Source organism: Hemicordylus capensis, chromosome 1, assembly GCF_027244095.1.
Source record: "Hemicordylus capensis ecotype Gifberg chromosome 1, rHemCap1.1.pri, whole genome shotgun sequence".
Classification (NCBI taxonomy): domain Eukaryota; kingdom Metazoa; phylum Chordata; class Lepidosauria; order Squamata; family Cordylidae; genus Hemicordylus; species Hemicordylus capensis.
In genome coordinates, this window is record NC_069657.1 from 135,085,698 (window position 1) to 135,113,388 (window position 27,691).

At 43.2% G+C, this 27,691-nt stretch overlaps 2 protein-coding genes across 8 annotated transcripts in view; one reads left to right on the top strand and one right to left on the bottom strand.

Annotated features, from left to right (window-relative positions):
* HRAS (HRas proto-oncogene, GTPase) overlaps positions 1 to 6,497 on the top strand; it is an 86,225-nt gene extending 79,728 nt beyond the window's left edge. For all 5 annotated transcript variants that reach the window (XM_053285568.1, XM_053285563.1, XM_053285567.1 and 2 more), the window contains one exon: positions 4,779 to 6,497. In XM_053285568.1, coding sequence (XP_053141543.1) covers positions 4,779 to 4,793 — 15 coding nt within the window. In that variant the 3' untranslated portion in view covers positions 4,794 to 6,497. The remainder of the gene's footprint in view (positions 1 to 4,778) is intronic.
* LOC128340459 (ubiquitin carboxyl-terminal hydrolase 6-like) overlaps positions 1 to 27,691 on the bottom strand; it is a 206,198-nt gene that overhangs the window by 28,041 nt on the left and 150,466 nt on the right. Inside the window, exons 15-16 of one of the 3 annotated variants that reach the window (XR_008313731.1) lie at positions 23,713 to 25,816; positions 14,049 to 17,174 (exon numbers count right to left, since the gene is read on the bottom strand). Coding sequence is in view for 1 of the 3 variants with exons in the window: in XM_053285562.1 (XP_053141537.1) it covers positions 24,120 to 25,816 (1,697 nt within the window). In the remaining 2 variants the exon portion in view is untranslated. Of the gene's footprint in view, positions 1 to 14,048; positions 17,175 to 17,251; positions 25,817 to 27,691 lie in introns of those variants that run through there. The other 2 variants (XR_008313730.1, XM_053285562.1) reach the window with 2 other exon arrangements.

Consider the following 27,691-nt stretch of genomic DNA (forward strand, 5'->3'; position numbering starts at 1 on the left):
GTAGAGGAAATGCCCTTGGCATTCCAGGTTGCAAGCCAAATGCCTCTTATCTCCTGAATGGAACAAGACAAGAGGCAGTGAGAATTAAAAGCTCATTTCACCTGTCATTTTCTCAGTGGGTAGATGGATAATTTCCTTAGCCATTCATCTTGATGAATCTGATGTCCCACAAGCATTTTGGAAGGCAGGATGGGTCTTGCAATACACTGAATGCAAACTGCACAGTTATAAAACAATTACAGTGAATATGTTTTGACCATGATTCTCAGAGGAGATGCTTCAATCTAGACTTGAGTTACTGTCAATAATGAGTACGAATTGGCCATTCATCTTTATAAATGATGCTGATGAGAACCAGAGTTGCTGCGTGTATCTTTTGAGCTTATTTATAGGTGCTTATTTTTCTTTTGATTCCCACCCCCCCTCTGATTGGCAACCACTGAAGGATACTTCCTTTTTGTCTGTCTTGTTTTGCCTGCACTGCTGTCTTTCCATGCCTTAGACTCACTTAAATGTGCCTCTCCTGTGATGGTCTACATCAGGGATTCTCAAACTTGGGTCCTCAGGTGTTATTGGACTTCAACTCCCATAATCCCCAGCCTCAGTGGCCTTTGGTTGGGGATTATGGGAGTTGAAGTCCAATAACACCTGAGGACCCAAGTTTGAGAATCACTGGTCTACATGAAGTACAGCTGTGAATCAGTGAAGAGCCCAAGTTTGTCCAGTACTGAGGAGCAATTCAGTTCCATCCAAAAGTAGAGTAGAACAAATTTGGGTGGGGACAATGTAGTCAGTGGGATTTGGCTGTTTCGGAGATTGCATGGGGTAGAGTTAAAACTGGGCAGCAGTGAAAATCCATGCATTTGAAATTCATATTGTAATGCAGTGTACAACTTGTGTATCTCAAATACACATCGAAAATGTGTTGTAAATGTATGTTGTGTTTGGTATTTTTGTACTTTGTACAAAATATAAGAAATACCTTGGAGTACATAGGAAGCTGCCTTATACCGAGTTAGAACGTTGGTCCATCTAGCACAATATTGTTGTCTACACTGACAGGCAGTGGCTCTCCAAGATTTCAGGCAGGATTATTTCCCAGCCCTCACCTTAAGTGGTGCAGCAGGGAAATGCTTGACTAACAAGCAGAAGTTTGCTGTTCAAATCCCCGCTGGTATGTTTCCCAGGCTATGGGAAACACCTATATCAGGCAGCAATGATATAGGAAGATGCTGAAAGGCGTCATCTCATACTGCGTGGGAGGCAGCAATGGTAAACCCTTCCTGTATTCTACCAAAAGAAAACTACAGGGCTCTGTGGACACCAGGAGTTGAAATCGACTTGACGGCACACTTTACCTTTACTTGGAGATGCCAGGGATTGAACCTAGGACTTTCTACATGAACTCCAAGTTATTTCCCTTTAAGTGACCTAAAATCCTCATATCTAGATTTGTTTTATGGAACCTAATGTAAACAGCCAACCTGTTTATCTGCAAATGGGATTCTCTTCCTTCTCCACCTCACCCTGCTGCCATCTGGGTGACTAGAAATACAGCTAAGCAAGAAAAAATTTCATTGTGGGTGGCAACTTGAGTTCACTCAGTCTGATTATTTTAAACAGATGACCGTAAAGTGACTTTTAGTTTCTGCAGTGGAGAGAAACAGAGAAAATAATACACAGAGAAAATAATAGGAGCTACAGTATGGAATAGGAGTGAAGAAGGAAATTAGACCCTTGGTTGAACAGGTGTGTGGAGCAAGAGAGGCTTGGGTATTGGATTTGCCTCATTGTAAAGGCTGATGCTGCTGGGATCATGGGAGGCAAGCTCTCTATTGGTGTCCTGGGTGAATCTCTTCTTTAGTCAGAGGGTAAGCCTCCCAGTTCTGTGCATAAGACCCATAGGTAGCACAAATATCTTTCAGCTGTAGCTTATTTTGCCAGAGAAGGGCTAGCAGCTGAGCAGGAAGCAAAGCTCTTTCCTCTTAAGGAAACAGCATTCTGTGTGTTCCTTTTTATACAAATGGGAACTGCACTCAACTCAACTCCACCCAAAAAAATTACAACTGAGGAGTGAATGGATGTCAAATAAGTTCTCTCAGTGGGCCCAATTCTTGTGCTACACCTAGGACAGTTAATGTTGTTAAGGGAGGTTTCCAGATGTGCAGATAATCCAGATGTCTGAGAGTATTTCCTCTGGCCCGGAATCTAAGTTGTGTGTGTGGTTGTTTCCTGTTCTTTCTCTGCTGAAAGTACACAGATGAATCCCAAACACTCCTTAAACTGCCTGCCCTGAGAGAAATGCTACTGCCAAAGGCAAGGAGGAGAAGGCCTGGTGTTTGCCAAGTGTGTGTTCATTCCTGCATTGCCTGTGCTGCCCACTGTGTGTGTGTGTGTAACTTTGAGCTCTAGCCCTCCTGAACTCTGTTACTAGAACGCTGCCCAGCAGGGAGAGCATAACTTGGCGTGGTGCTTATAGGTGTGGCCTAGCTCCCTTTTTCTGGAGGAGTAAATGGGAGCCAGTTTTCCCTTAATTCAGCACAAGTGGGATTCAGCTTTCTTTTGGACAGCATTTTCTTACAAGTGAGCTGTCCCCATAGGGCTTTGGGGAACTGCATAACTGGAGGTAGCTAGCAGGAAGTGTAGCATGTTGTAGAGATAAATTGGGAGCAAGTGGAGTCATTCACAGAAACAGTTTTCCTTGCTGCTGCCTCTTTTATATAAGGCATTGCGAGATTTATCTGTGCGTTGAAGGTTCAGTCCACTTCTGTCAGTTCATGTTGCAAGCAGTCCATTTATGTCTGGTAATCTGCTGCCTTGTAGTGCTCCCACAATGGAATTGCACATGGTGCTTGGTTATGCTGGAACAATCTAGGGAGGCATGGCTACAGTTTTCGCCTCTCCATCCTATTGATGGCCAAGGCATCTGAGCTTGATGAATTTCTGCCAGTACACTTCTGAGAATGGAAATGCCTTGTGTCTACCGGTATCCTTGTCCTACACACATTCAAGGCACTACAGATTTAACACTCTAATAAACGTGCTACATCAAACCCATAAAGGTTCCCGTATGCTGTCAGTTTAGACAGGGCAGGTTAGATGCATGTTACAGTAGCCAGGCTTCTGTATTACTGTTCAACCTGGATTATTGTCACCAGCTGAGCATCTGGCTACGTGTGTGCTCATCTCACCATTATCCTAACCTAATCCAGGTATGTACAAAGGCAGGAGCCTTTGAGGCTCTAGGGAGAAAGCAGCCATATGTGGTCTCATCTCAGCATTGCCCACCATATAGCAGGCTCCCCTTTGCCTCGTGGTCTTCACAGGGCAGCAGCCATTCTCAAGTCCATGGTAGCAGTGAACAGCAGCAGGGTAGATGTGGCTGGTGTGGTGCATAATCAACAGGGAGAGGTGCAGGCGAGGTCCTGCACCTGCAGTTCCAGCCTCTGAAGTACATGAGGGATAGCACCACAGATTTTCTTGCCAGATGGTGGCGCAATAACAGCTCTGTTCAAATTGCCTACGTTGGGATCCTATGGCTAGTCCAATAAGTACATAAAAATTCTCTGGCTCTGTAGGCTGGGTAAATCCAAACACTGAGGCAGCGGGCGTGTGAATTGTAAGCACCATGATGTTAGTAAATAGTACTGCAGCATGTTTTCCTCCAAGGCATGAAATTCAGTGAGAAGTAATTTGCCCTGTATTAGAGGCTCTAGAATTGAAGACCACCCACATCTTCTCCCTTTGCCTTCTCCTCAAAAAGAAAACACTATGAGTTAATGGGTGTGGTTAGGTTTTTTTTAAGGCAAGGATTATATTTGTTTAAAGTTATAACGCAATGCTTTTCCTTAAAAGTGCAAATTAGTGATGCTCACTGTAGCTAGAGATTGTATAGCCATCACTACGTGACTAGAAATTGAGACAGGCCTAATTTTGTCTGTGGCCAGCTACTGCTAGGAGGATGGTTGAGAAAGGGTTCTTGCAACCGCATTAATTACTTGCTGACCCCAACCACAACCCATGACTTGAGGATGTGCAACAGCCCCCCCAAACCACAGGCAGAGTTTTCGAGCCATTTCCACAAATGTAGTCCTTTTCTCAGTGGAGACAGTCCACATGTTAATTTGCAAATCAATGAGTGGCAAAGCATTGAGTAGTGAATTGGGCCTTGAATTTGGATTAGAGAGACATTGGCAGACCTGCATAACATGGACCTCTTCTCACAGGAGGAGAAATGGAGCCAGCAGTGTGTTTAAAAAACAACAACAAAAAGCTTGGAATTTTAGTAGGTAATAAGTTCATTACCTCCAAACCAGTCCCTAAGTACATGGTGCTTGGCCGTTTACCCTTGCTGCATTAGCAGGTGGCTTTTGAATGGCTACATGACTCACTGCTCTGTGTAATGAAGATCTAGCAGTAACTGAGCATCCTCTCCTGTTCCAAGCAATAGTCTTGCTTGCTGCTGAATTGCTGCTGATGTGTACAGACTGCCTTTGTGTGGCTGCATGGTCCCCGAGGCACATTGCCACTCATGACAAATTCTTAAGCAAGAACAGATTGAAGAAAATCCTGATGCAGAGCTGCTTTCTGCTGAAGCAAACTGCCCCTCTGTAGATCACTGCCCTTCATATTGAGCAGAGTTGGGGTTAGTGCAGTATGGTAGGATCTCTTTCTTGAAGAATAGGTCTTCATTTAAAGCTTCTGAATTGACTATTTGTTAGAAAACTTTTTTCTAAAGGGAATGGTGGGCTGTGCTAATTGCTTCTTCTTGTTCCCAGCTGACCAGACTGTGACTCCGAGGGGTTTCCACTGTGTGTAGCACGAAGACAGAAGTGATGTGAAAGAAGAATCAAATGGATTCAAGGAAAGGGGACAGATGACAATGGTGTCTTCAGGCCCCAAGAGCTCCGCACAGACTGTCTCAAAACTTCACCAAGGCCTGCAATGAACCATTTCAAACAACAAAAAACCACCACTGCCCCTCCCCTCCTGGCAACTTGTACAACGCCACAGATTGAAATGCAGTAAATTATTCTATTAATGGTCTTGACACTGGTCTCTGCATCTCTGTCCCTATTCCAGAGGATTTGGTTGCCATTGCCTGTTCTTCTGGAACTGGTGCTGGTGGAGGGGAGGGCCATGCAGGGCAGGGATGTGGGTTGCTTCTTCAGTCTGTCTGAGCTCATCTTGGCAGATGACAGACTGGCTAGATCCACAGGTGAGCGTGGCCACTATGGCGTCAAGAGGCAATGGGGGGGGGAGCAGCTGTGTAACTGGTGGCCTGAATAGCTCCGCTATTCCACCTACATCTCAGAAGGAGGACTAGTTACTTGTAAAAGAGCAAGCCTCTTTAGAAGACTTTCTGAAGTTCCACCTGCCATTGTCTGTCAGCTGATAGTGATGGGGAAAGCTGGATGTGCATAAGTGGCCTGAACCATTTTCTGTGGCGGGGGCGGGTGGGGGGAGATCACAAAAAGATACCTCTTTAGATACTGGTTTCATGCTAATCTCAAATTACTCTCTCCAGAGCTTTGTCCCACTCACCCTGCCCCTGTTAGTTTACCCTGCTGTAAACATGGATTATTATTACACCTCTTTGTTCATGGCCAGTTACTCTCCTGTATGCTAGAATTACCCCTTGGGTTTTCTCTGCAGAGAGAAGTTCTCTCTGGCAAAAATTTCCCTGCAGGCCTGAATTGTCTCCTTGGAAGGGAGGGGTTGGGGGAAATGGTGTTCCTTCAATGTGTGATTTTTCTTCTTTTGTGGTGCTGGGAGGACTTGAGTAGGGATGTATGTGTGTGTAAATAGACAAACGACTCAAATTGTCAATGAAGAGTGAAGGATGTTTGATTCTAAAACATTAGTCTGTGTTTCGCTGAGCCCCATTTATATTTTAATTCCCAGGGTATGTGAGAGGAGGAATTAATCCCTTATTGTACCTTTTCGGGGGCACTGAGAGCTGTGCTATTTTTTGTTTTTCCAAGCCATTGTGTCTTATTGGGTGGGTGGGTGGTAGGGGCACCTAGTGGGCAAGAGACTGTCACCTGTTGGCTCTCATGTTTGTTGTACGCTTGGCCTTTTCTGAGCAAAGTTTTATGCTTGCCTGTGCTGGGGCTGATTTCATTGACGTGCTTGTTGCAAAACTTGTGTACTTCCTGGAGGTGGAACCGGTCTCAAGAGACAGAGGAGTTCATCTCCTTGTTCAGCTCCGACTGCCTCCCTGTGCCTACGCTACTGCATGCACAGCTCAACTCCTGCTCTTCAGGTGGCAGCTCCTCTTTATTACTGTGACTGTATCAATTATACTTGCTGTAATTACAAGTTTGTTCCAGTAAGATAGCAAAATCTGGAGCTCAGCAGTGGCTGAGTTAAGGAAAAGCAGCCCCTTCCAATAATTAGGTAAGAGATAGAAATTTGAAAGGGGATTGAGCCAATGTTGGGGGTGTAAGAGAACCCAAGCCTAGCCTTAAATGTCATTAAAGTGTTTTGTTCTCAAAGGTGTGTTTATTGTGGAGTTCCCTGTTCATGAGTTGCATCTTCCAGGCTTGATTGAACTGTACTGTATTTGAGACTGAAGTCAGATGTAATACTTAAAAGTGTGATGGAAGTGCTTTGGAAACACACATCCTGCCTCTGAATGCAGCTACTGCATGTCCAAACACTGAAATCACCACACAAGAGGCTTGGTCTTGACCCTCAGCTGGGCAACTCCTTGTGGTTGATCAACTTTTATGCTCTCCTTTTTGTGAGGGGGTTGAGTTACATTAATAATTGTTGCATGGTAGCAAATTGAGGTGGTTTCTAATCCCTTGCATGCACTATTGAAAAGTGATTATGCCTCCTTGTGAATCACTCCTATGCACTAGGAGGAAACTTCAATTAAACAGTTTCTGAGGCCATGAGACAGGTAAGACTAAGAAATGGAGAATAGGATCTGCTATGGGACTCGCTGAAGCTACTTGCGAAGTGGTCAATTCAGTACTCAAATGTTATGTTGGAAGCATTCTTAAATGAAGCTCATTCTAACACCATGATTCCAAGCATACACTCTCTTTCATGGGAACACTCATCTCTGTAGATGGAAGCATACATGTACACTCACTAGATTAACCAATGTGAATGGCAGGTGATTGAGATGTGCTTCTGAGGTGGCATTTTGAAGCCTATTATTATTATTGCTGCTGCTGCTGCTACTACAACAAATAAAGCAGCCCGTCTCCCAGCAGAGGTGGCTTCTGCCAGCTGTCAGGTTTGAGGCTGAAGGTTCACCAATAAACTATTCCTACTCCCAAAATGCTGTCAGCTTTCATAGGTCATGTGGTGGATGGGTGGGGCAAGGCCCAGAATTACAAAACAGATTACCAGTGGTGTCATAAGTTACCTTTTTCTCCCTAAGACAATGACTCTGAACTCCATGTTTTCCTCAAACACATGAAACTTTTGAGAAGTAACTTGTTCAAAGTATTAAAGGGCTGAGAATTAGAGAGCACCTACACCTTCCTTTTTATACAAAAAGTGTGTGTCTGTCTTCAAGACGAGGGTTTGCTTCTCTTAAAAGCTCAAAGCAGTGATGTTTTTTAAGTGATTAGGTAAGGTAAAGTGTGCCATCAAGTCGAATTCGACTTCTGGCGCCCACAGAGCCCTGTGGTTTTCTTTGATAGTTTACAGGAGGGGTATGAGATGATGCCTTTCAGCATCTTCCTATATCGCTGCTGCCCAGTATAGTGGCAGAGGGGATTCGAACCGGCAACCTTCTGCTTGTTAGACAAGAGATTAGATAGATGTGACTAAATGACTAGCAACCGAGACAGGCCTAATACGTTCTGTAGGTATTGGTTAGGTGCTGTTGCAGGATGGTTGATAGAAGGGTTCTTGCATTTGCTTTGAACACTTGCAACAGCAACCCATGACTTAAGGATGCTAATTGGGCAGAGAGAACACTTTTAAACATGGTGATTCTTTTTATTTAGCAAGAGAGCAACTGGCCTTATCCACCCCCCAGCAAAGTACCCTTCCAGTGACTGTTGCTGGTATCTATCTTATTTTTCTTTTTAGATTGTGAGCCCTTTGGGGATAGGGATCCATTTTATTTATCTATATATGTAAACTGCTTTGGAAACTTGTTGAAAAGCAGTATATAAATATTTGGTGGTGAAGGATGTGCAACAACCCCCAAAACCACAGGTAGAATTTTTGCACAACTTCTGCACTGGGAACATTTGAAACTAACTCCTAGAGCTGTCTGTTTTCCCACTGCATTCTAACTGGAAGCTAGCAAGGAAAGTGGCTGTAAGAGCAGAGGAGGCTGCTACAAAATTTTCACTCCTTTGTGAGGTGTAAGGAAGAGCCCATCAGCACTTGTTGCATTGATTAAACTAACCAGGAACTTGCATCAAGATAAACTACTTAGCCAAAAGGATTGCAGCTGAGATCGGGTAGGCTTAGATAACACCATCTTTATACTCAGAAGTTCTAGAAATTTGCTTTCAGACTTCTGCCAACATTCTCAGCATGCTCAATTCCCCATCCAACACTAAATTCTAGGCTTGTGTGGAACAGACACAGCATTTTCTCCTTGCTATAACCTTACTCATACTAGAGAAAGCCACTGATGTGGTGAGGTTTTCAAAACGAAACTACTCATTCTACACCATCTATGGAGGGAGAAAACAGAACCCACTGTTTTCCCTTTGTGTCCTGCTATTACATCTGAGGCACACAGAAATAGCGATAAGTGCAGCTTTTTGTCCCAAGTCCACTCCAAGATTCACTTAGCATCAATTATTTAGCATTAGCTCATTGATCTATTAGCCACACAAGCAACAAGATCACTGAGCTCCTGGGTAAAGGCAGGGTAGGAATAAGGAAAGTTGATTTTGCTGTAGCCAGGGACTAGAACAGAATCGTTTTGAACTGAAGCTGTCAGCACGAGAGAGGAAAAGGCTTAACAATGCATACATTCTCACCTCTAGGAGCGATCCTTACCATTGTTCCTTTTGTCTTCACTGGAACTAGTCTTCCTACTGCACCAGTAAGAATCTGAACTAGTCTAAGGGATAGCTGCTATGAAGTCTCTTCTTTTTAATACAACACAATTGGGAAAACCTTTGAAAAGGGGAATTTTCTGGTTTGAACCTTGTTTCCAAGAAGCATCTTCCATAATCTTTTATAAGTGATTACTCTTACTCCTTCCAATGGCCCTGTTTTGTTTTGAATCTTATGTGCAAATTTGAAGATAATAGTAAAATTGATAAAATTCATGGAGGGTAAGTCTATCAATGGTTACTAATCCTGATGGTTATAGGCTGTCTCTATGTTCAGAGGCAAGATGGCAGCAGCATGCCTTCATCTACTGCTAGTGTGGTTTCCCAAGGCATCTGGAGGCCACTGTGGGAAACAGGGTGCTGGACGGCAAAGGCCTTGGCCTGATTCCGCAGGGCTCTTCTTATGACACTAAACCCGGGGGTGGGGTGGGGTGATCTGGAGAAATCGCTTTGTAAGAAGTGGATTTGTTAAGCATGTCTGATTAGGCATGTTAACTGATGCAATTCAAAACAAACTAGATAGAAACGAGTGGAATGTTGTCCTGTTCAAACCTGCTTCTTCACCTCTGTAGTTTAGGAGTCTGCAGTCCAAGGTGGGCTAAAGGAGGGAGTATTTGGTTACATTTTCAGAAGGGCAGCATCTAGCAGATGCAGCTCAAAAAAAGCAAGAGTCCTGTAGCACGCTGAGGAAGAGAGAAAACACTTTCCCTCTATGGAACCTCAGTAAAATTTAACTAAGCTTTCTAAGTGAACAGTCTTGGCTTGTTTCTCATGCCCTTGGTAAGTGGCCTACCCCTCTGTTTTCACCTCCCATAAGGAGTCCTGTATGCAGTCCCAGGCTGCTTTGCCTGCTCCTGTCACCCACTTCCCAGCAAATGGTCTTGGTTACAAAGAGCACGGGCTGGCCTGGAACATGCATTGTGGCCTCTTTCCACCTGCTTTTGGAGCTCTCGGCTCCCTACAGAAGCCAAAGGAGCTGTTGAACTAATTATCTCATTCTTCAGTTGCAATCTCATACCAAAGACCAATAACCATTTCCTACTCCCTCCCACACTAGCAGTAAGCAATGCTATTGCCTGTTGGGGGAAGTGGAGAGAAATAATGGAAGAACAGAATTAACATTGAATCAGTGGCCTGGGCTCAGATGGCAGGAAAGGATAGGCCAAAGTGAGCAGGGCTAGTCTGCAGAAGAAAGGCAACCTGACAGTAAAGGTGGAAACAGACTGACAGGACCTCCAGAGCAGGGAGGTGGGGTGGGTGACGGGAGCAGGCAAAGCAGCCTGGGACTGCAGACTGGCCTCCTTATGGAAGATGGAAACAGAGGGGCAGGCCACTTACCAAGGGTACGAGAAATCACATGAACTGAACCGAGATTCTGTATGGTGTCTGAACTAGCCCTGAATGTACTGACAAAAAGAGGCTCCAATTCCGGAAAGCATTTTTAAAGGTGCCACAAGATGTTTCAGTTGCCACGTAAATTGCTGCATAACTGTTTGGAGCACGTTTAGCCAGGTGGGAGGAAGCTGAAGCTCTGACTTCAGTGAGAGAAACACCTTTATGGTTTACTATTTTCCACACAATGTTTGTGAGAGGAAGACTCAACTATGAGGGTAAAAACTGGCATTCTCGCTCTAGTAAACCAGGGGGATATTTCTTGCTCAAAACCAATGAACCGATTACAGGACTAGTACCTCTTAAACAGCTTTCATTAGTTTCAGGGGAGCTTGTGCAAGAGATGAATCTGGGCTAATGTACTTACTGAGAAGCAAGCTTTGTTGTTAACTGCCCAGAGATGTGAGTTGGGGCAGTGTACAGATATACTAAATAATAAATACATAGTTAATAGCGCTTTAAATCTATCACCACTAGGAGATGCTAATAGATTTGCTTAACACAAACACCTTCCTCTTAGTTCAGATGCTTGGTAATAATGAACCAAGAGAAATTGTTGCTAGCAATAGAATAATACTAATTATTTTCTAAAATACTTTTGCAAAACAAAATGCTGCAAGAAAACTAGACTGTAGATATTGTGTGTCATTTTCCTAGCAGCGTGTACACATATACTTTACAATAGGGGGCATTTTATGTAAGCTCCCTTCCCTGCACTCTGAAGTGGTACAGAAAGAATTACTTTCCCTCTCCCTGCCTGGCTTAGCCCTGATGAGTTGCTCCCCCCCGTGGCTGCTTTTGGCAGAAACAAATGGGTTAAAAGGTACACTTCTGCAGCATGCATTTGTACACAGGTCTAGCTTCTGTCTAAAGGAGAAATGTCATGCCTAAGCCATCCCTCTAACGGAGGCTTCCCTTTATGCATCTCCAAAGAAGAAAATCCCATATTGCTCCTTTGCCATGTAGATGTATTCTACATCAACATACAAGAAAAGGTCTGCGTACACATGTATGGTAAAGGCCCGCCTTTCATTTGTGAACCAGTGACAGAAATGAGATGTTTCCTCTTACCATTTCAGCCTAAGTTTAGCCTCCTGTGGTGCTTTAAAACCTTTGCAGCTTATCTGCTTAATGGGCAGGGAGAACAATAGTTCATTCTCTTCCAATTCTTTGATCAACACATCTCCTTAAACCGCTTTTCTTTAAGCTAAACATAGAAGACCAACCAAAAAGGCACCTTTGCCCAGCTAGATCCTTTATCATCCTCACTTCCTCCATGGGGCTTCTCTCCCACAGAGCAAGCCAGGTGGTGGTGGTGGAGAAACACCAATGTCGCTGCACTGCAGGGTTTTTCTCCATGTCCATAAAAGCTACTAACAAAAACATCTGAAAACCAACCACACTGGAAGGACAATCTACATTGGGAGCTGGTACACCAACAGTTCACTGCATGGGGCAGGTACCATGTGGGAGCAGTTTCATGGGACAACTATATTATATGAAATGGCACTATAAAAAGACAAGCTTATTCCAGAGTTCACCAAATGGTCCATCAGGCTCAAAGGAAAGGAATCAATCTCAGCACAATAACTGGCAGAGCTCTTTGAGCAACATTTTAGTTACTATTCACTATATTTCCATTCAGTTGAAGAGTTCTATGAAATTCAGAAAGCTAACATGCTAATGCAACTCAATTAACCAAATAAGATATCATTCAAGCCAATCTGCTTTTCTATCCTGCCTAGCAACTATTGTTTATGGAGTGTGGATAATATTAAGGGAATTCAGGTATCACGTCTATGATTTGTAGCAGGAAGCTGACAGGTTGTCGGGTTCCTATATAATAGGAGCCCGAATATCGGATAGAAGCTGGAGTTAGCTGCCTCTGCAGGGAACACAAAATCCAGTGAGACACAGATGGAGATTAACACTGTCCACTTGAGGATGATAGTATACGACCGTGAATACTTTGCAAATTATGGTCATTTTTGCCCAGTTCCACAAACTGCAGCACACTTGACTATTTCATGCTATTAGCATGAAGCACTGGGGTAGCAGAAAGCTAGCATTTGCCTTCCATCAGTGGAGGACAGGCATTAGTCACCCCAGGCTAGGAACTCATAGTGCTGACCACATGAATGAAAACCTTGTGGGGAGGGGGCACTCATTTGCTCTGCTCAGCCCTAGCTTACCTGAAACCATAGGAACTCGGCTACCAGACTGCCAGCAGGTTGTCTCTTCAAGGGAATAATGCAGAGTAGAATTAGATGCCTCTCTTAGCGTCAAGGAAGAAACTTAGTAGAGCACAGCTATAACTGTAAGCAGGGACAGTGAGCCAGCTAAGGACTTGCCTTTGGCATCTGGCTAATTCTCTCGCTGCCCCCAACTGGCTTTTCCTGTGGCTACATCCTGGAGAGATCCATGTTCTCCTGCTGCGAGATCCACAGGACCAACAGAGTCTGATCATTTCTGGGTCCACAACCATGAGGTGGCCATGGGAATTTGTGCTAAAGTTTAACTGTTGTTATTACAACCATATAAAACAGTATTTGAACACTATATACAACCCCTTTTGGAAAAGAATAAAAAAAGTTGATTTTTTTTTTTTGCTCTTTAGTCCTGTCCTCCCACAAGCATATACATTAAAAAATGGATGAAAGCATAATACAATACACAGAGTTACAAATGAAGCTCTCCAAGGTGAAAACAAAAATAGCAATTAAAATGGAAATGAACACAAATACAATGGGGGCAGAGCTATCAAAGTGCACCAAAGAGACTGACCTGGAGAGGCCACATTATACGTTTCAACAATGAGAGAGTTTCCAGACCCTCCCTGCTGTAATTCCTGCCACACAGCTGCCACGTTTCTGCTCACAGGGTTGGATCTGGCAGCACTCAGTTAATCAATGATTAATCAACGATTTAAAAATGAAATACATCTCAACTAAGCACACAGCATTTTGAGAGTGAGCAACAGAAATAATATTCTTGAGTTCCCAAAGAAATATTCCCATGTTCTTCGCAGAGCCACACATACAATTTGCTGCAGTGCCGTTGAAATTGCTGCCTTCACCTACAGGGGCTTTGTTTTCTTACACAGAAGATTCATTTAGAAGCACATTATTTCAAGGCAGATATTGTACTTTCCCTCTCTTGACTTAAATTAGCAACAATCATTTATCAAAAGACTGATAACTGAATGGGAAAACTAACCCCTACTCTAAGTTCATTATTGCTCATGTGCAAGTGGGTAAATGCATTGGTTGTCAAAATTAAGAAATATCTGCTGTGACAAAATGAACAATGGTTAATAGAAAAAGTGTATTTAAAAATAGTTTCTAAATTGTTAAAGAGGGTTTGGAAATCAAATCATATAGTTGATGGACAGGGAAGGGGCCCTGCACATAAGTAGGGAGAGCCTTACTGGAATGGGGTTGGCAGGGGGAGGAGGGAGGCAGTTGGACATTAGAGAAGTTTAGTTGGGTTGTGAAATGAAAATGATAAGTTGGGCAGGAAAGGAACAGGTATCCTACGGTTTGTGAAGATGGAAATTATAAAAAGAAAAGTTACAAACAGAACAACAACATGAAGGAAGAATTATAGGTGGACTAAGTATCACTTACTCTGTTTATTGTTGAATAGGAAGAATTAGCTATAACATTCTCAGATAAAGGCTGCAAAAAGTCAGTAGTAAGGTACTGGGCTGCTTCAACCTTCTGTCATCTTACCATAAGAGTGGTCTTAGAGTCGAGATGGCAAGGCTGCTTTGTGATACATGGTGGCACTAATAGACACTCTGGGGGGTGTAATGGCAGGTGTAAATATAGAGCTTTCAAAATTTTGGAGTAGGCGGGTTTTTGGGGGGAGGGCTTAAATGGCAACTAAGATTTTATTCACACAGATAAGCTTGCCTTAATTCAGTAGAGTCAGCAGAGGGTCAGCTCTCCACAGAAGGGAACGCTGGAATGGATATACTAGCATTATTATGAGGACGCCAAGATGGCAAAGTTCAAGCTAGTATTTCAGATTCCTTGTCAAATAAGTCCTGAGCAGAATGAGATGGATGGGGTCAAGTTAGAACAGGTGAAGCATCAAGAGCAGCAGATGAGCGGGGAGGAGATAAAACAGCAGGAGGCACAGTCAGTTTGGGAGGAAGAGAAGATGCAGGTGAGAGGAAAGAAAAGATGCAGTTGGAGCAGGAATCAATGCATCTAGAGCGACAGAAGAAAACCAGTGCAATATCAGTATGAGAAGGAACAGCTGAAGAACAGCCAAGCTGACTGTAACAGAATGGGCCTTTGTTCAGCTCAAAAATTCATTCAAGTTTCATATCAGAACTTCCCTCAATTCTAAAAGTCATTTTTGCCTGGCCTTGCTGTTCTTTTGTGGATTTCTTGTCTCGCACTGGCCTATTGTGAAAGAGGGGGTCTCAGTGTGTTTTTTGCTGTGCCAGGAAAGCCTCAAGCATCCAAACATAATGCAAATGGTTGCCCCTATTATTTGAAAACTTGCTACTACGAAGGGGGGAGATTATGTTTGCCTATCTCCCAGAACAATTTAATGGACACCTGACTGTACCTCTTTCCAAGCTAGAAGCTAATGGATGGGCCCAGCATCACTCCTGGTCCCCACCAGAAGGGAGGAGGACTGCTCCACTCCCCCTCCTCCAAGCCACCCTTTGGCCGCAATAAGCATTTTTTTAAAAAAAGTGGAGCTTTGGCGGGGTGGCTGCTGGAGGCCCCTGGCCCCAGACTTTGGAGGCCTCCATGGATCCTGGAGAACCAGACCAGGTCCCCAAGGTATGGGGGTTAGTGTGCCTCTGGGTGGTGGTCGATCACTGGAGGAGCTCTTGAGGTTGCCATTTTCAGAATGTCACTTTTCGGTTAGCTTAGCTTTGTTCACTGAGACCACGCTGCATGGCTCCCAGGAGCATGCAGGCCTCCTCATGATTTTTGTTTTCTGAACTGCAACTTACTGTAAGACCTAAGATCTACTGAGCCTCCTGCCTAACACCAGACAGGAAGAAAGGTACCTCCTGTGTGCATTTTTACCATTCTGCCTTGATTGCCTGTAAACTGTCCTGCTTTTTATATCTACTTAAAAGAGCATGTAGCCAGAGCAGGCATGTAGGGAGACAGAACAGAGCAGGTTATCAAAATCTAGTTTAAGAGGTTATAAGGCATTTGGGCTATATCTTGAGTTCACCCTGGTTCTAGATAGAACAGGGAAGGTTCTAAAGTTAGTTTTGTCTCTTAGGAGACTGGTGGCAGCTCTAGAAGATTTTTAACAAACTTGGAGGTGGTCCAGGTCGGGAAATCCACTCCCGGTTTGCCAAACTGACACCTAAAGGAAACACTTTAGGTGTCAGCTTGGCTGTTCTGTGACTCTTCTTTTTACTCCTTAGTCACCTGGCAAGGGCTCACAAGTCTTTCTGTCTACTTCTGAGAAGGCTGCACAGAAGCAGAATATACTAGACTTACTACATTAAATTCTCTCTCAGTCTGCTAAAGGGAGTTCTAGCAGAGGTCTATGACTAATGTCTACTGCAGTCTGACAATGTATAGAAAATGTTTAATGCAGCTGTATAGAAAACGTTTAAATAAAGGTCAGACTTCTTCAGCAAAAAGTTCCAGGTCTTAACACCCACATCAATTTTGGAGGGTGAATACAACTGAAGGAAGCCCAGGCGGGTGCAGTTGGAGGAGTCAGTCATGTGACTTGCCTCTGGGGCCCCCCCAAGGCAGTGGGCCCCCAGACAACTGTCTCCCCTTGCCCTATTATAGTTACGCCCCTGATTGTGTTGTTGAATGCCTGTGCCCCCAAGGATATGCTTGATGCTGCCAATCTCTTTATGTTCAATAGAGGGTTTAGACATAAGAGAGTCTAGATTTGGGGAAGTGGTCTCCTCAAGCAAGAAGAAAGCCTGCAGTTCCTCAGATTGTCTCTTTCTCAAATGACACTGAAAACCATAAAGTTGGTGGCAGAGTTCCAAGATGATTGGTTTGGAGTGCTATAATAGTGTGCAAATCGACCATTAAAAAACAAATAAAAAATCGTTACCCTGAATGGTCACAGTCACCCAAGTCTAAATATGTGCAGAAGCTGCTTTGGTGGAAAAGGTATGAGAAGTTAACATATGCTTTGTAGAACTTATCAAAGCACATAATGCCAACAAAGCATTTAGAGAGATTATATTAGTAAACGAGAATATTTAGTCAGGAAAGTTGGACACAGGAGCAAATGTATCCATTATCAGGTCAGATTTGGTATCTTCGATATACTCCCTGATAGGTCAATGTGGATCAAAGGAACTAAGTGTGGTCTTTATGAAGTAACTGTGGCTTGTACAGAGATTGAATGGCAGTAGGGAAAAAGGATTATATGATATTGCAATCAATGAGGGCCAATCCAAACCCATTTTCCTTGGTCTTGATGTAAAGGGAAAGGATGCCGAAATCTGTGTGGTCAGTAGGTGCCAGGGAGCCAAGTCAGAAGTGCCATCAGATGGCAATGCTCCAAGTGAAGAACCACAGGTCAGCACCAGTTCTATAGTTGTACCTGCAGAGATCAATGTTGGTTACTCTTGCTCCTGTGTTCTTTAAGATCATGCAACTCAGAATAGCAACTTGGAAGTAGAAGGGGAAAACATGCACCACATCAGACACACATTTCCAGATATACCTGACGTGGAAAATTGCACTGAAGAAAATGATCGATATTGTCCACCATAATGTGCTAAAAGCCCAGGATAAACAAAAGTAATGATATGATAAGTGGAAGATGTCATTTACAAAAGATCTTCCCAAACAGAAAACTTTCCCATTCTTTATTTTTTCTGTGAAAAGCTTTACATTTCTAAAAATGCATTGTTTCATAACAACAATGAATGGATGCCAATGCAATATTAGGCAAGCCTGGTAATATCAAAGTTGTGTTGTTCAGATGATCCCTAGGTGTGAGAGAGGACACATATGCTTTATTGATCTGTAAACAGAATACACTCTGCGTGATTTTGCAGGCGGAGACAGTGAAAATGGAGGTGCTGCAATGACCTCTGTGGAAGAAAATTAAACTCTAATGAAGTAGATGAGTGGACACTGATGGCATTCCATGCACAGTTCTTTGGGTGCAGCAAAATGGGTGTCAACAGCTTTCAGTCTCTTATTTTTCCCTTAGACAGAGAAGTACATGCTATTGTGTACTGCATTTGCATTTTACAAGTATGCCAATAAAGCTATGAATTTGTTTCAGTATATTTAAACCACAGTTGGTCTCTTTATTGATCCCTCCTGCCCACAGTCAAATATTTCAGTTCAGCTACTTGGCTACCTGAAATACTTTGTGATAGTGTGAGAAATTAGCATTATGATTTCTTGTTGTTGTTTTAACTAAATATATAAGTTATATAACATGCCAAATCAAATCACACTTTGTTTAGGACACTAGGAAAACTTGTATCATAAAAATTTGAGGGTGAAATATGGCAATTTCACGCAAATGAGGAAAAGCAACATGGGATTTTTTTCTGGAAGTTTTTTCAATTAAAAATTGGAGCCCACATCTCTGGGGTTTCAGAGTTTCTCAGGGCCAATAAATGAAAGGCTGCTTGGGAAGGTCCATACATTCTAAGAGACTGAGTGGATAAAATAAAACATGTTGTATCAAGGAACGAAGGCAAAGCTAAAGCAGTACACCTGAACACAAAGCCTCATTATGTACTGGTGCTACAGGTGCACTAAATGAACAGAACACTGTCCTGGATATACACTCTCCTGGGCTATTACTGAGAAGACAACTACTTTACCTATTGTGAATATTTGATACTATATTGATGGGAGACAATGAGAAAACTTCACAAGTATTCCATGAATAAGGGCATTTTTAGCAGCAAGCTGGAAAGAACCAATCTGATTGTCCATTATATTGATACAAATAACCAACCACCTTTAAGAACAGCCCCTTAGAAAGTGAATGGCAAGATTTTGAGGGATGTACAGGATTAGGTTAAAGATATGCTTGGAGATAGAGGTAATCACACTTTCCTTGGCATCGCCTAAATTACCCCTGTGAACTTGGCAAAGAGGCACCTTTTAACGTGGTGGTTCTTTTTATTTAGCAGGGGGAGAGTAACTGGCCCTATCCACCCCCAGCACAGTACCTCCAGTGACTGTTGCTGGTGTCTGTCTTATGTTTCTTTTTAGATTGTGAGCCCTTCAGGGACAGGGAGGGATCCATCTTATTTATTTATTTATTTCTCTATGTAAACCACTTTGAAAACTTTTGGTTAAAAGCGGTATATAAATATTTGTTGTTGTAAATCAGGTGGTACAATTCTATTCTGTGTAGACTACCAAAAATTCAACAAGCATCCTGATGCTTATCCTATGTTGAGAATGGACTAGGATCAAGGTTATCATGACAGCAGGTCTGTGCAAAGTATAAATATTTACTTTTAGTAAACATTTTAGCTGAAAATATGTTTTGCTAAAAATATGAAGTCAAAAACAACTTCATTTTAAGACTGGTAAATGGAATGGGTTCTTATGCAGTGGCATCCATAGAAGATATAGCAATTTTCATGGGAAATATGCAAGACCATGTGGGACATTTGCAAAACATTTTGAAAGCTGTAAGAGTGGAGGTTTGGTCATAAAACCTTCCAAGTGTCAGACTGGTATGAAGGAAGTTACTCATTTGCATCACTGTGTGGGCATTAGCAAAGTGATAATTCTGCTGGATAAAAGTGGAGGCCCTAAAGAACCAGGAACCTCCTACTAGCAAGAAGCAAATGAGAGCCTCTTTAGGGTTTATGGGACATTTAAACATATCTGCCTGACTTTGCCTCAATTGCTGTTCCAGTAACGGACCTTACTAAAAAGAGAGGTCTAGAGAGACTGAAAGATGGACTGAGATGAATAAAAAGGCTTCTGAAAGAACAGGCTCTGATGGGGACACCTGTTTTGATCCTTCAGACATTGGTTTAGGGGTAGTGCGTATGCAAAGGCACCAGCAAATGGAGGTAACTTCTTAAGAAGACTGCCATATCAAATAATACTTTTTGACTACATGAAGAAAAGAGACTTGTCTTTGAATCAAAGTGCCATAGCAAATCAAAGTACTGTAGCAATTAGAGCTTCCTTCGTCTTCGCTTAAAACTATATTTGGCCAACATTTCATCCAAGAAGAAATGGAAAGACTTAGATCTTTCCTGCATGATCAATGTATTGAGCAAAAAAAAAAAAGGGGGGGGGAGAGAGAAAGAAAACCAAGGATTGGGAATACGTCTTCTGAGAGCTGAACACCTGAAATTTGTCGGAAAAATGCAATTCTTCCACTAGCGACTGTAATTAGTGGCGACTGCATGGTATGTGGTAATTGTGAACATCACAGATACATGTTGTATATTAGCCCTAATCACACATTTAGACCTTTCACACAATCAGTGAGAAGGGCTGGGCAGTGGGGAAGTCAGCAGAAGCTCACCTTCCCTGCAGACGATCCAGCTGCCAGTTGGGATCCCATGAACCCAGACGCAGGTCCCCCATTTTGCAAGTCAGCATGGATCTGTGGGGGTTGGGATGCGTCATCCCACCCTGCGTGGTGCATTGTGGATATCCCAGCAGTGACCCGTCACTGCTACAGTGCCGGCTAAAAGCATCTTGCGCTGCAGACGATTGGGGAAACGGGGCTAAAGGATTGCTACAGAGGCAGACTCCGCAGGCAGGTTTGCCGCCGTGGTAACGTCAGCAGCTCCTCACTCCCCGCTGCTTCTCACATGCAATCAAGACCAGGCTTGCCTGCCTTAGCCTGATCTGGGCTGTATGTAAGAACAGCAACACACATACATTAGTACTCTTCCTATCTGTACCATTCTTACTATTCAATGATGTGAGACATACTTAATGATAGAACTGAGTCTCCAAATGGCAAACAGGTGGCAAGCAAGTGGCTAGTTTTGAACTATATTTGGTTCAGCACCTGCTCTATTATAATTCTCCATTTTTGATGTCTCCCTTGTTGTGCTGTTCTTTGGGAGTCTGCACTACTTATACCCAGAGAGCAGAGCAGGAAAAATAATGAACTAACAAAATTGATTTTGTTGCATAAGAGAAGGCATTTGCAAACCTACACAAAGGTAGTCACTGAAGTTTGCCGCTCAAAACAGCACACTGATAAAACATTTTGTTCACAAATAGGTATGGCAGGACATCTTGAAGGCTAGGGAAGAAGATGCTTCTGATATTTGTAGAGTAGGGCTGTTACCCAATTAAAGAAATCCTAGCTGATAGGATGTGTTTTAGTCAATAGGTTAGTTAAACCTGCACACAAGTTTGCATATGAGAAAAATACTTTGTAGAGGAAAAACATACTTTTTTGTTTTTGATGATGCACACTTGCAAGAGACAATCTTGAGAGAGATTTCCCTTCTTTTTCATAAAGAAGGGAATGTTTTTAATACCACACTTGCTGTGCCATTTTTAAAATAAGAACTTGCTTTAAAAATAATTTAAAATCTGCTTCCCAAGCAATCAGAGACATCTCTTAGTTGATGAAAATATTTGATTATCTTGCCAATTAAATGACTAAATTTTGTAGCCCAGCTGCAAAATCTGGCATACCTGAGGAATGCTACATGTGCAAGGGACACTGGAAAATGTTAGGTATTCACCTGCCAAACCCAAACCCCAAAGTCCAAGTCTTATTAGGGGGAAAGCCTGGGAACAAATGGTTCTGCAATACTGAGGCAAAATACTGCCTCACTACTGTAGCTCCTTGATTAGAGTCTTTAACAAAGAATATCAGCTTTAGAGAGATAGGGAAGGGAAGGGCTCCATTTTTTAAAGGCTAATTTGTGGGGGTTGGGGAAGAGGATGATAATCAGCATTTTCTAGAAAGTACTCTCTTTTTAAAGGGATATCCCCTAGGATTTTATATCCTACTTTTTTCACCACAATATGAGATCAGGACATCAGTAGATGTAGAGACTTCATCACCATGTGACAGAAATGCAGTCAAGTCATCATTCAAATGTCAACAAAATACATACTTCTACCCAATATGGAGATTAATGTCTACAGTCAGCTTTGCAAATACTGGGAACTAAATTCACCATGGCCATCCACTTCTGAAAGCCTTAGTTATAGTTCGGGAAGTAACATAATTCTATTTCTGAACCTGCCCTAGAAATCCAACAGCTGAATTCTGAGACCATCTGTACGATACGGTCGTAAACACATATTTGGGTGCATCTAGAACACTTTCTCCAGTATGCAATATTATGTGCTCCAAATAATGCACAATATTTTAAGCCAGAGATAGACTGGGTTTGTACAAGGGCAAGTGTGGCACTAGAACTAACACATAAAATAATCTAAGCATAAATCAGAGTCACAGTCCAGCTTGTCCAGTAACCCAAATCTGGTCAGAGCATAGCCTGTGTCCAGTAGAGGCAATTCTTCACTAACAGCAGAAATTTTAAAGCTATGCTGTGCTGTAAAGGCTCATCAGGTGCTTGGGATCTCTCTCCTCCTGTCTTAAGGTAATTTCATGGTTTACCTGCTATAATGACTGAGAGCAAACTCTCTCAAACAGCTGATCTTCTAGTGGGAAATGTGTATGATAGGTTCAAGGCATGTAGGTGTTTATTTGGATGTGCACTTGACAACTGTGAAATGTTTCTGGACAAATACCTTTAACAAGAATGTATTACATATGTTATAACCTAAATACCTCTGAACCTCTGATCTCACACGGTTAGATACAGGAGATACAAATATACAGAAATGAAAAGGTTAAAAAAAAATTAATAGGACTTGATGCCCTTGCCACTGTTAAAGCTTAGCTCCAACTAAAGCGAAACAGAAGTTGTGTGCGCTTTGAGGAAAACCAGCAGAGTTTTAATACTTCTCCTTGTGCTATAGAAGTCAATTAAGCAGACGGCTAGAAAGGAAGGCCACTGATCTTCACTCCTGAAATACTACCCTAGAAGAATTTATATACACAGGTGTATTACATCCCTGACTGCCGCACAACTGTTGAAAAATTCACACACAAGATCTCCACTCAGGCACAAGCTTGGTCTTTGTGGGAGTTTTGGACCACAGTTAAGCAGTGATTTTACCCTCCTCCTGCTCCTCGAAGGGCACTGAAAGAATCAAACTGCTCACACCACTGAGAGTTAGGATTAAGCAGGATTATCCCTACTTCATCAAGAGGAATGGTCAGGAAAGAAGTTGTGCAACTTCCCCAAGACCACAGATGACGCTAGAATGAGAAGTAGAACAGCAGTTTCTGGCTCCCAGCACTGAGCTCATGTAACTTCTCCCCGTGGATGATGAAAGGAGGCTCAAATTGCCTGCTGTAGGCAGCACTGAACTCTCTCACTTCTGACTGAAATAGTAAGTGGAAATCTTGCCATTTGACTCCAAATGAATCTTAACTGCATCCTGGATCTCAAATCATTCAGGTGTTAGGGAAGCATCACCTTTCTTGACAATAGAAGGAACTCACCAATCCATACAAAAATGGGAGCATGGCATGGCAGAATTACAGCTCTGTACGGCTTACTATAGCACCTGCACTCTGAGGCCTGGAAAGAAGCCTGAGCATTTTTTTTCCACACTAGACTGCAGTTGGGAAACTCCAACCACCATAAACTTACATTTGAAGAGATAGGCTTTGAATAATTTTCTTTATAAAGCAGGTTTTTAGGAATATCTGCATTTGTAAAGCATGTCTCAACTTTTTCAGAAAGGCTATCTTCTATACCTTCTAAACCTACCTTAGCCACTTGTGTGGACAGCATACACAAATTTATGAACAGCAGCATCAAGGCGCTAGGGAAGTGAAGACTTGGAAATAAACCCCACTGAACTCAGTGGGGCTTACACGAAATAAACATGTAAAAGATTGAGCTGCAGACATCTCTTTGATTCTCTCTACCATGCTTTCCATAAGGCATTGTAACTTTTAGGACTGTTGATGTCATGCCTTACTAACTACCACATGTTACCAGCCAGGGCAGTACTAGTGCCTGGGAACTAGGCATACTGTATTGCCTGATTTCATGGTAATCGGAGAGAGACCTGGGCTTTTCTTAACACACACACACCAACAATGTATGCTGGATATTGCATAGATGCCAAGTGAAATCTTGCTTTCCTGACATGAATAATCCATAGCCTCAACTTGCAGGACTGTATTGGCAGCTAGGCTTAAACAGGGAAAACACTCATCCACAAAACTATTGCTAGTGAAAAAATATGCTACTGACCCAAACCTGCAACTGAATGGTCATCTGCTCTCTCCAATCATTTTGTATGTCATTTCTGTTAATGTTCACCTTGACTTTTTTCACTATAGGGACTGGAAGGAAACAGCTCAAATATTTTGGCAAGTTAAATCCATTAGATGTCAACATGTGATACAAAAAAGCAGCTTCAAAAATATTTTGGGAGCTGTCTGAAGAGGATAACTCAAGTTTTTGTTTGTTTGTTTTGTTTTAAAAATGGAGGACCAGCCTGTATTTAAGTCCTACCCCAAATTCTTGGACGTAGCATGACTGGCAATGCAATTGCCTTCCTAGTCTTACACTGGGCTGTGCCTTTTCAGTTAAAACTATCCGTGCATACATCCTGTCGAACAGTAACTTCACAATTCCTTTCCACTTTCTCAGCTCATCTAGAATGTGATTGATTTTGATAGTTGCACCACCATGGGTGGGCAGCTTGGATAGAAATTGCTATCTGAATGAGTTTTGAAAACCTTGGGCAACACTTGTGGCTTTGGCCTTTGAGGGGCAGGCAAACCACTCAAAGCATTTGGTGACTTCTGAACACAGTCACTGGCAGCCCCAGCCACAGGCTCTAAAGCCAAAGGAATAAGTTTTTCACCATCAGCTGCATCATGTTGATCGGCCTCTGGCAAAGGTAGAGCCAACTGCTTTTTGCTCACAAAGTCTTGCTCTGTAGCATGAGCCACGTGAAGAGGAGTGGTGGTCTTTACTATTTGGAAAGGGCTGTGCTGCTCCTGTATCACTGGGGATGAGGTGGGCCGGGCACAGAATCCTTCTGACAGCAACAGCGCACCAGAGTCCAGCTCAGATAAGATTGGCACACTGCCCCCACCAGAGATCCTCTTCTCATGAGGCAGCAGGTTGAATGAGGTGGGCTGGCCAAGTCCTTTTGGCTGTTGCACCAAGTCTACTGTTCCCCAAGTCTGCAAATTTTCTATGTCCCCAACTGATGCAGACTTGGGCATTATACCCTTTACCACTGGAGTGTAAAGCTCCATCTGTGGAGTTGAAAGATCCAGTTCCTCAGAACTGGGTACCGGTATGGAAGATTTTGCTCCCTCACCTTCAGACAGGTTATCATACTGAGATGCATTAGAAGGCCGACGCTGGCCATCCAGGAATGGGAGAGGGGGAGCAGCAAGTGTTTTGACTATACATGATGGAGCTACTGTGCTTTCTGGCAAATGGCAAATTGTAGACAAATTATGTTCTGGTGCAAAGTAGGAGTTTGTCCTTGGAGGCTGGTACAGATGCTCTGGAAGCAGTGCAGCATCTTCAGATAATAAATCCTCAGAGGAGCAGGTGGTACTCCCATCTCGAAGAGCTGTTGCATTTTGCACAGGTGATTGTGAGTCTAAGGTCTTTTGCTCTTCAAGGGATGGAAGCAATGGCACTTGATTGGATGATTCTTGCCCCAATAAGGATGATGTACTAGTGTGGCCAATAGGCAGATCTACTTCTAGGGTCTGACTCTGTGACTTAGTCTCCCACTGAGAGTCATCCATTGACAAGCTACCTGTCTGAGCTTGTTCTAGCACCTGTGGGGCAACATGGTCCCTCACATCCATGGAAAGAGTCAAGCTATTTTCATGTAAATGACATCCCTCTGTGTGGCTGCTTTGGAATGACTCTGTATCCTCACTTGCAGGCACATCTGGACTTTCTCCGATAACCTGAATCTCATCCATCACTGTTGGAGAATCTTCTGATGGGATTTTATAGGCATTCTCTTTTGGCAATTCCACCCAGTTTTCTTCCACTTCTGGTTTCTCCTCTGTTTCAAACTTTTGGCCTAGCTGATGATTCTGGAATGAACTGTGTTGCATGTCAGCTGGTTCAGCCAGTGAGGGTGGTCCACTGGGCTGTGGAACGGAGGCTCTTCCATGTATTGCCATATTTGAATTACCAATAGTTTCGTGAGATAGACTTTTATCTGGAGAAGGTTGTGTTAGAGCATCTTTGTCAGGACTGAGGTCACCTATGACCTTTTTCTGGCCATTGGCTGCAATATTGGGCTTCAGTGGTACCAGATTTAGAGACAGCTCCACTCCCAGTGGTTTCTTGGGGAATTCTTCAGATTTTGCTAAAATAAAAGCCACACAAACAAATTAGCCTCACAATCACAAATGAATAATTTTCATTATTCATGATAGGCAACTGAAAGTAACCCAAATACTGCTTAGCTCAGTTTAAGAAGTGTCCAGGCAAGATGAGCATCTTAAAAAGGTTTCACAAGGATAAGAGAGAATTCTGTCTCCCTTTCAATATGGAAAAATGTCACTCAAACTAAAGCCTACACTAATCTCTAATAATTTGTTTCCAGCCCCTTTGCATCCATGCAGATACCCATTTTCCTTCAAATGCACACAACACTAAGTATTTTATGCAGTTCTCACTTATGTAATTCAAGAGTAAACACTACAGTGATGAAGACAGACAAACTAGCATGGCCTTCCCATGCTAGTTAGTCTGGGAATTATATTACTGTGATGGCACTATGAACTCTGTTAGAGATTCCTAGGCTCTTCGCAGAAACAGAGTCCCTAGGGTACCTTATGAGGAACCAGGTTTACCTACATAATTGTGTCTCATCCAAACACGGTGCAACACAAACCAAACTTCTGATATAGCAGATGATGTTTGCTGGCCTGTCACCAATGGATAAGGCCAAATACTGGGCTACCCCATCTAAATCATATCTCATATTTAAAATCAAAAGCTTGCTTCCTCTTTTACAAAGAGTAAGAGCTGCAGAGAACTGCAGTATAAATAAAAGATATACAGGAGGCAGCAAGGAGAGGCTGGCACTCCTGCAAATATGCTTTACAGAATGTGTCAACAGGCATCAATGGCGCTCTTACTCTTGGACTCTGGGACCAAAATCCAGGGCCTCCACACCCTGGGGGCCCCCAAATCCTCTTTAGTCTGTCCCGGGTGGTGTGGTGGTTGCTGGCTCACACTGTGCTGGGTGGCCAAGTGTGATTGTGATCTGTGCCAGGTGCTTTAGCGACAGAGGGGGGAGTGGGGAATGAAACCTGTAGGATGGGAATATGTTAAGTTGCATGTTGAAATGTTTCTGCTCATGCATAATTGCATAAATATACCTGTTTTATATTTTTACATTCTTGTAAGTTCAGTTGCTCTTTGTGCCCTCAAAAACCCAAATACTAAAAATACTGCATGTGTCATAGTGTGTGTGTGTGTGTGTGTGTGTGTGTGTGTGTGTGTGTGTGTGTAGGGGGATGATGCTTAACTTGCAGTGGGGAGGCCCTCCAAAGGCCTTTAGGTGACGATGCTTAACTTGCAGCAGGGGCGGCGGGGGGTGGGGGCTCCAGCTGGAGGGCCTCCAAAGGCTTTTAGGTCCAGACTCCAAAATTACCTAGGTGCACCTCTAACAGGCATGTGCAGAAATTCGAGTCTGCTGTTCACTGATGGGACAAGGCTTCAGGGCAACCTCCTAATGATTTTAGTCTGAAAGCTACATTCTACAGGCCTGAAGAACTATTGCATATGGACCTTTTGCTTCAATTCCCAAGCTTGTAAAGGCAGGATGCAGGTGAGGAGCCAACCGAACGGCAGCCTGGGTCTGGCCCTGCCTGGCGTCCCCTCTAGCGATGTCCCAAGCATGTGCCGACATGCACACGGGGCGTGGCTCGGGCTCCGGAAGAGCCCCAAGAGAACTGCCCCCACCCACGCCTGGGCTATGGAGAGCCCTGAGCAAGCACTCCCCTGTCCTTTTCAGGCAGCGCTTTCAAGCGCTTGCTGCCTGAACTGACAGGGGAGCACTCGCTCAAGGCTCTCCGGAGCTTGAGGCCACACCTCCATTGCGCGTGATATCACAAGGGGCACGCTAGGTAGTGCTCCTAGCTGGATCAAAGCAGAACATTAGTGTGAGAGAAACTAAACTGCATTCTGCGGAGCCAGAAAAGGGTTAAGGTTTTGCAGATAGCTTACAAAA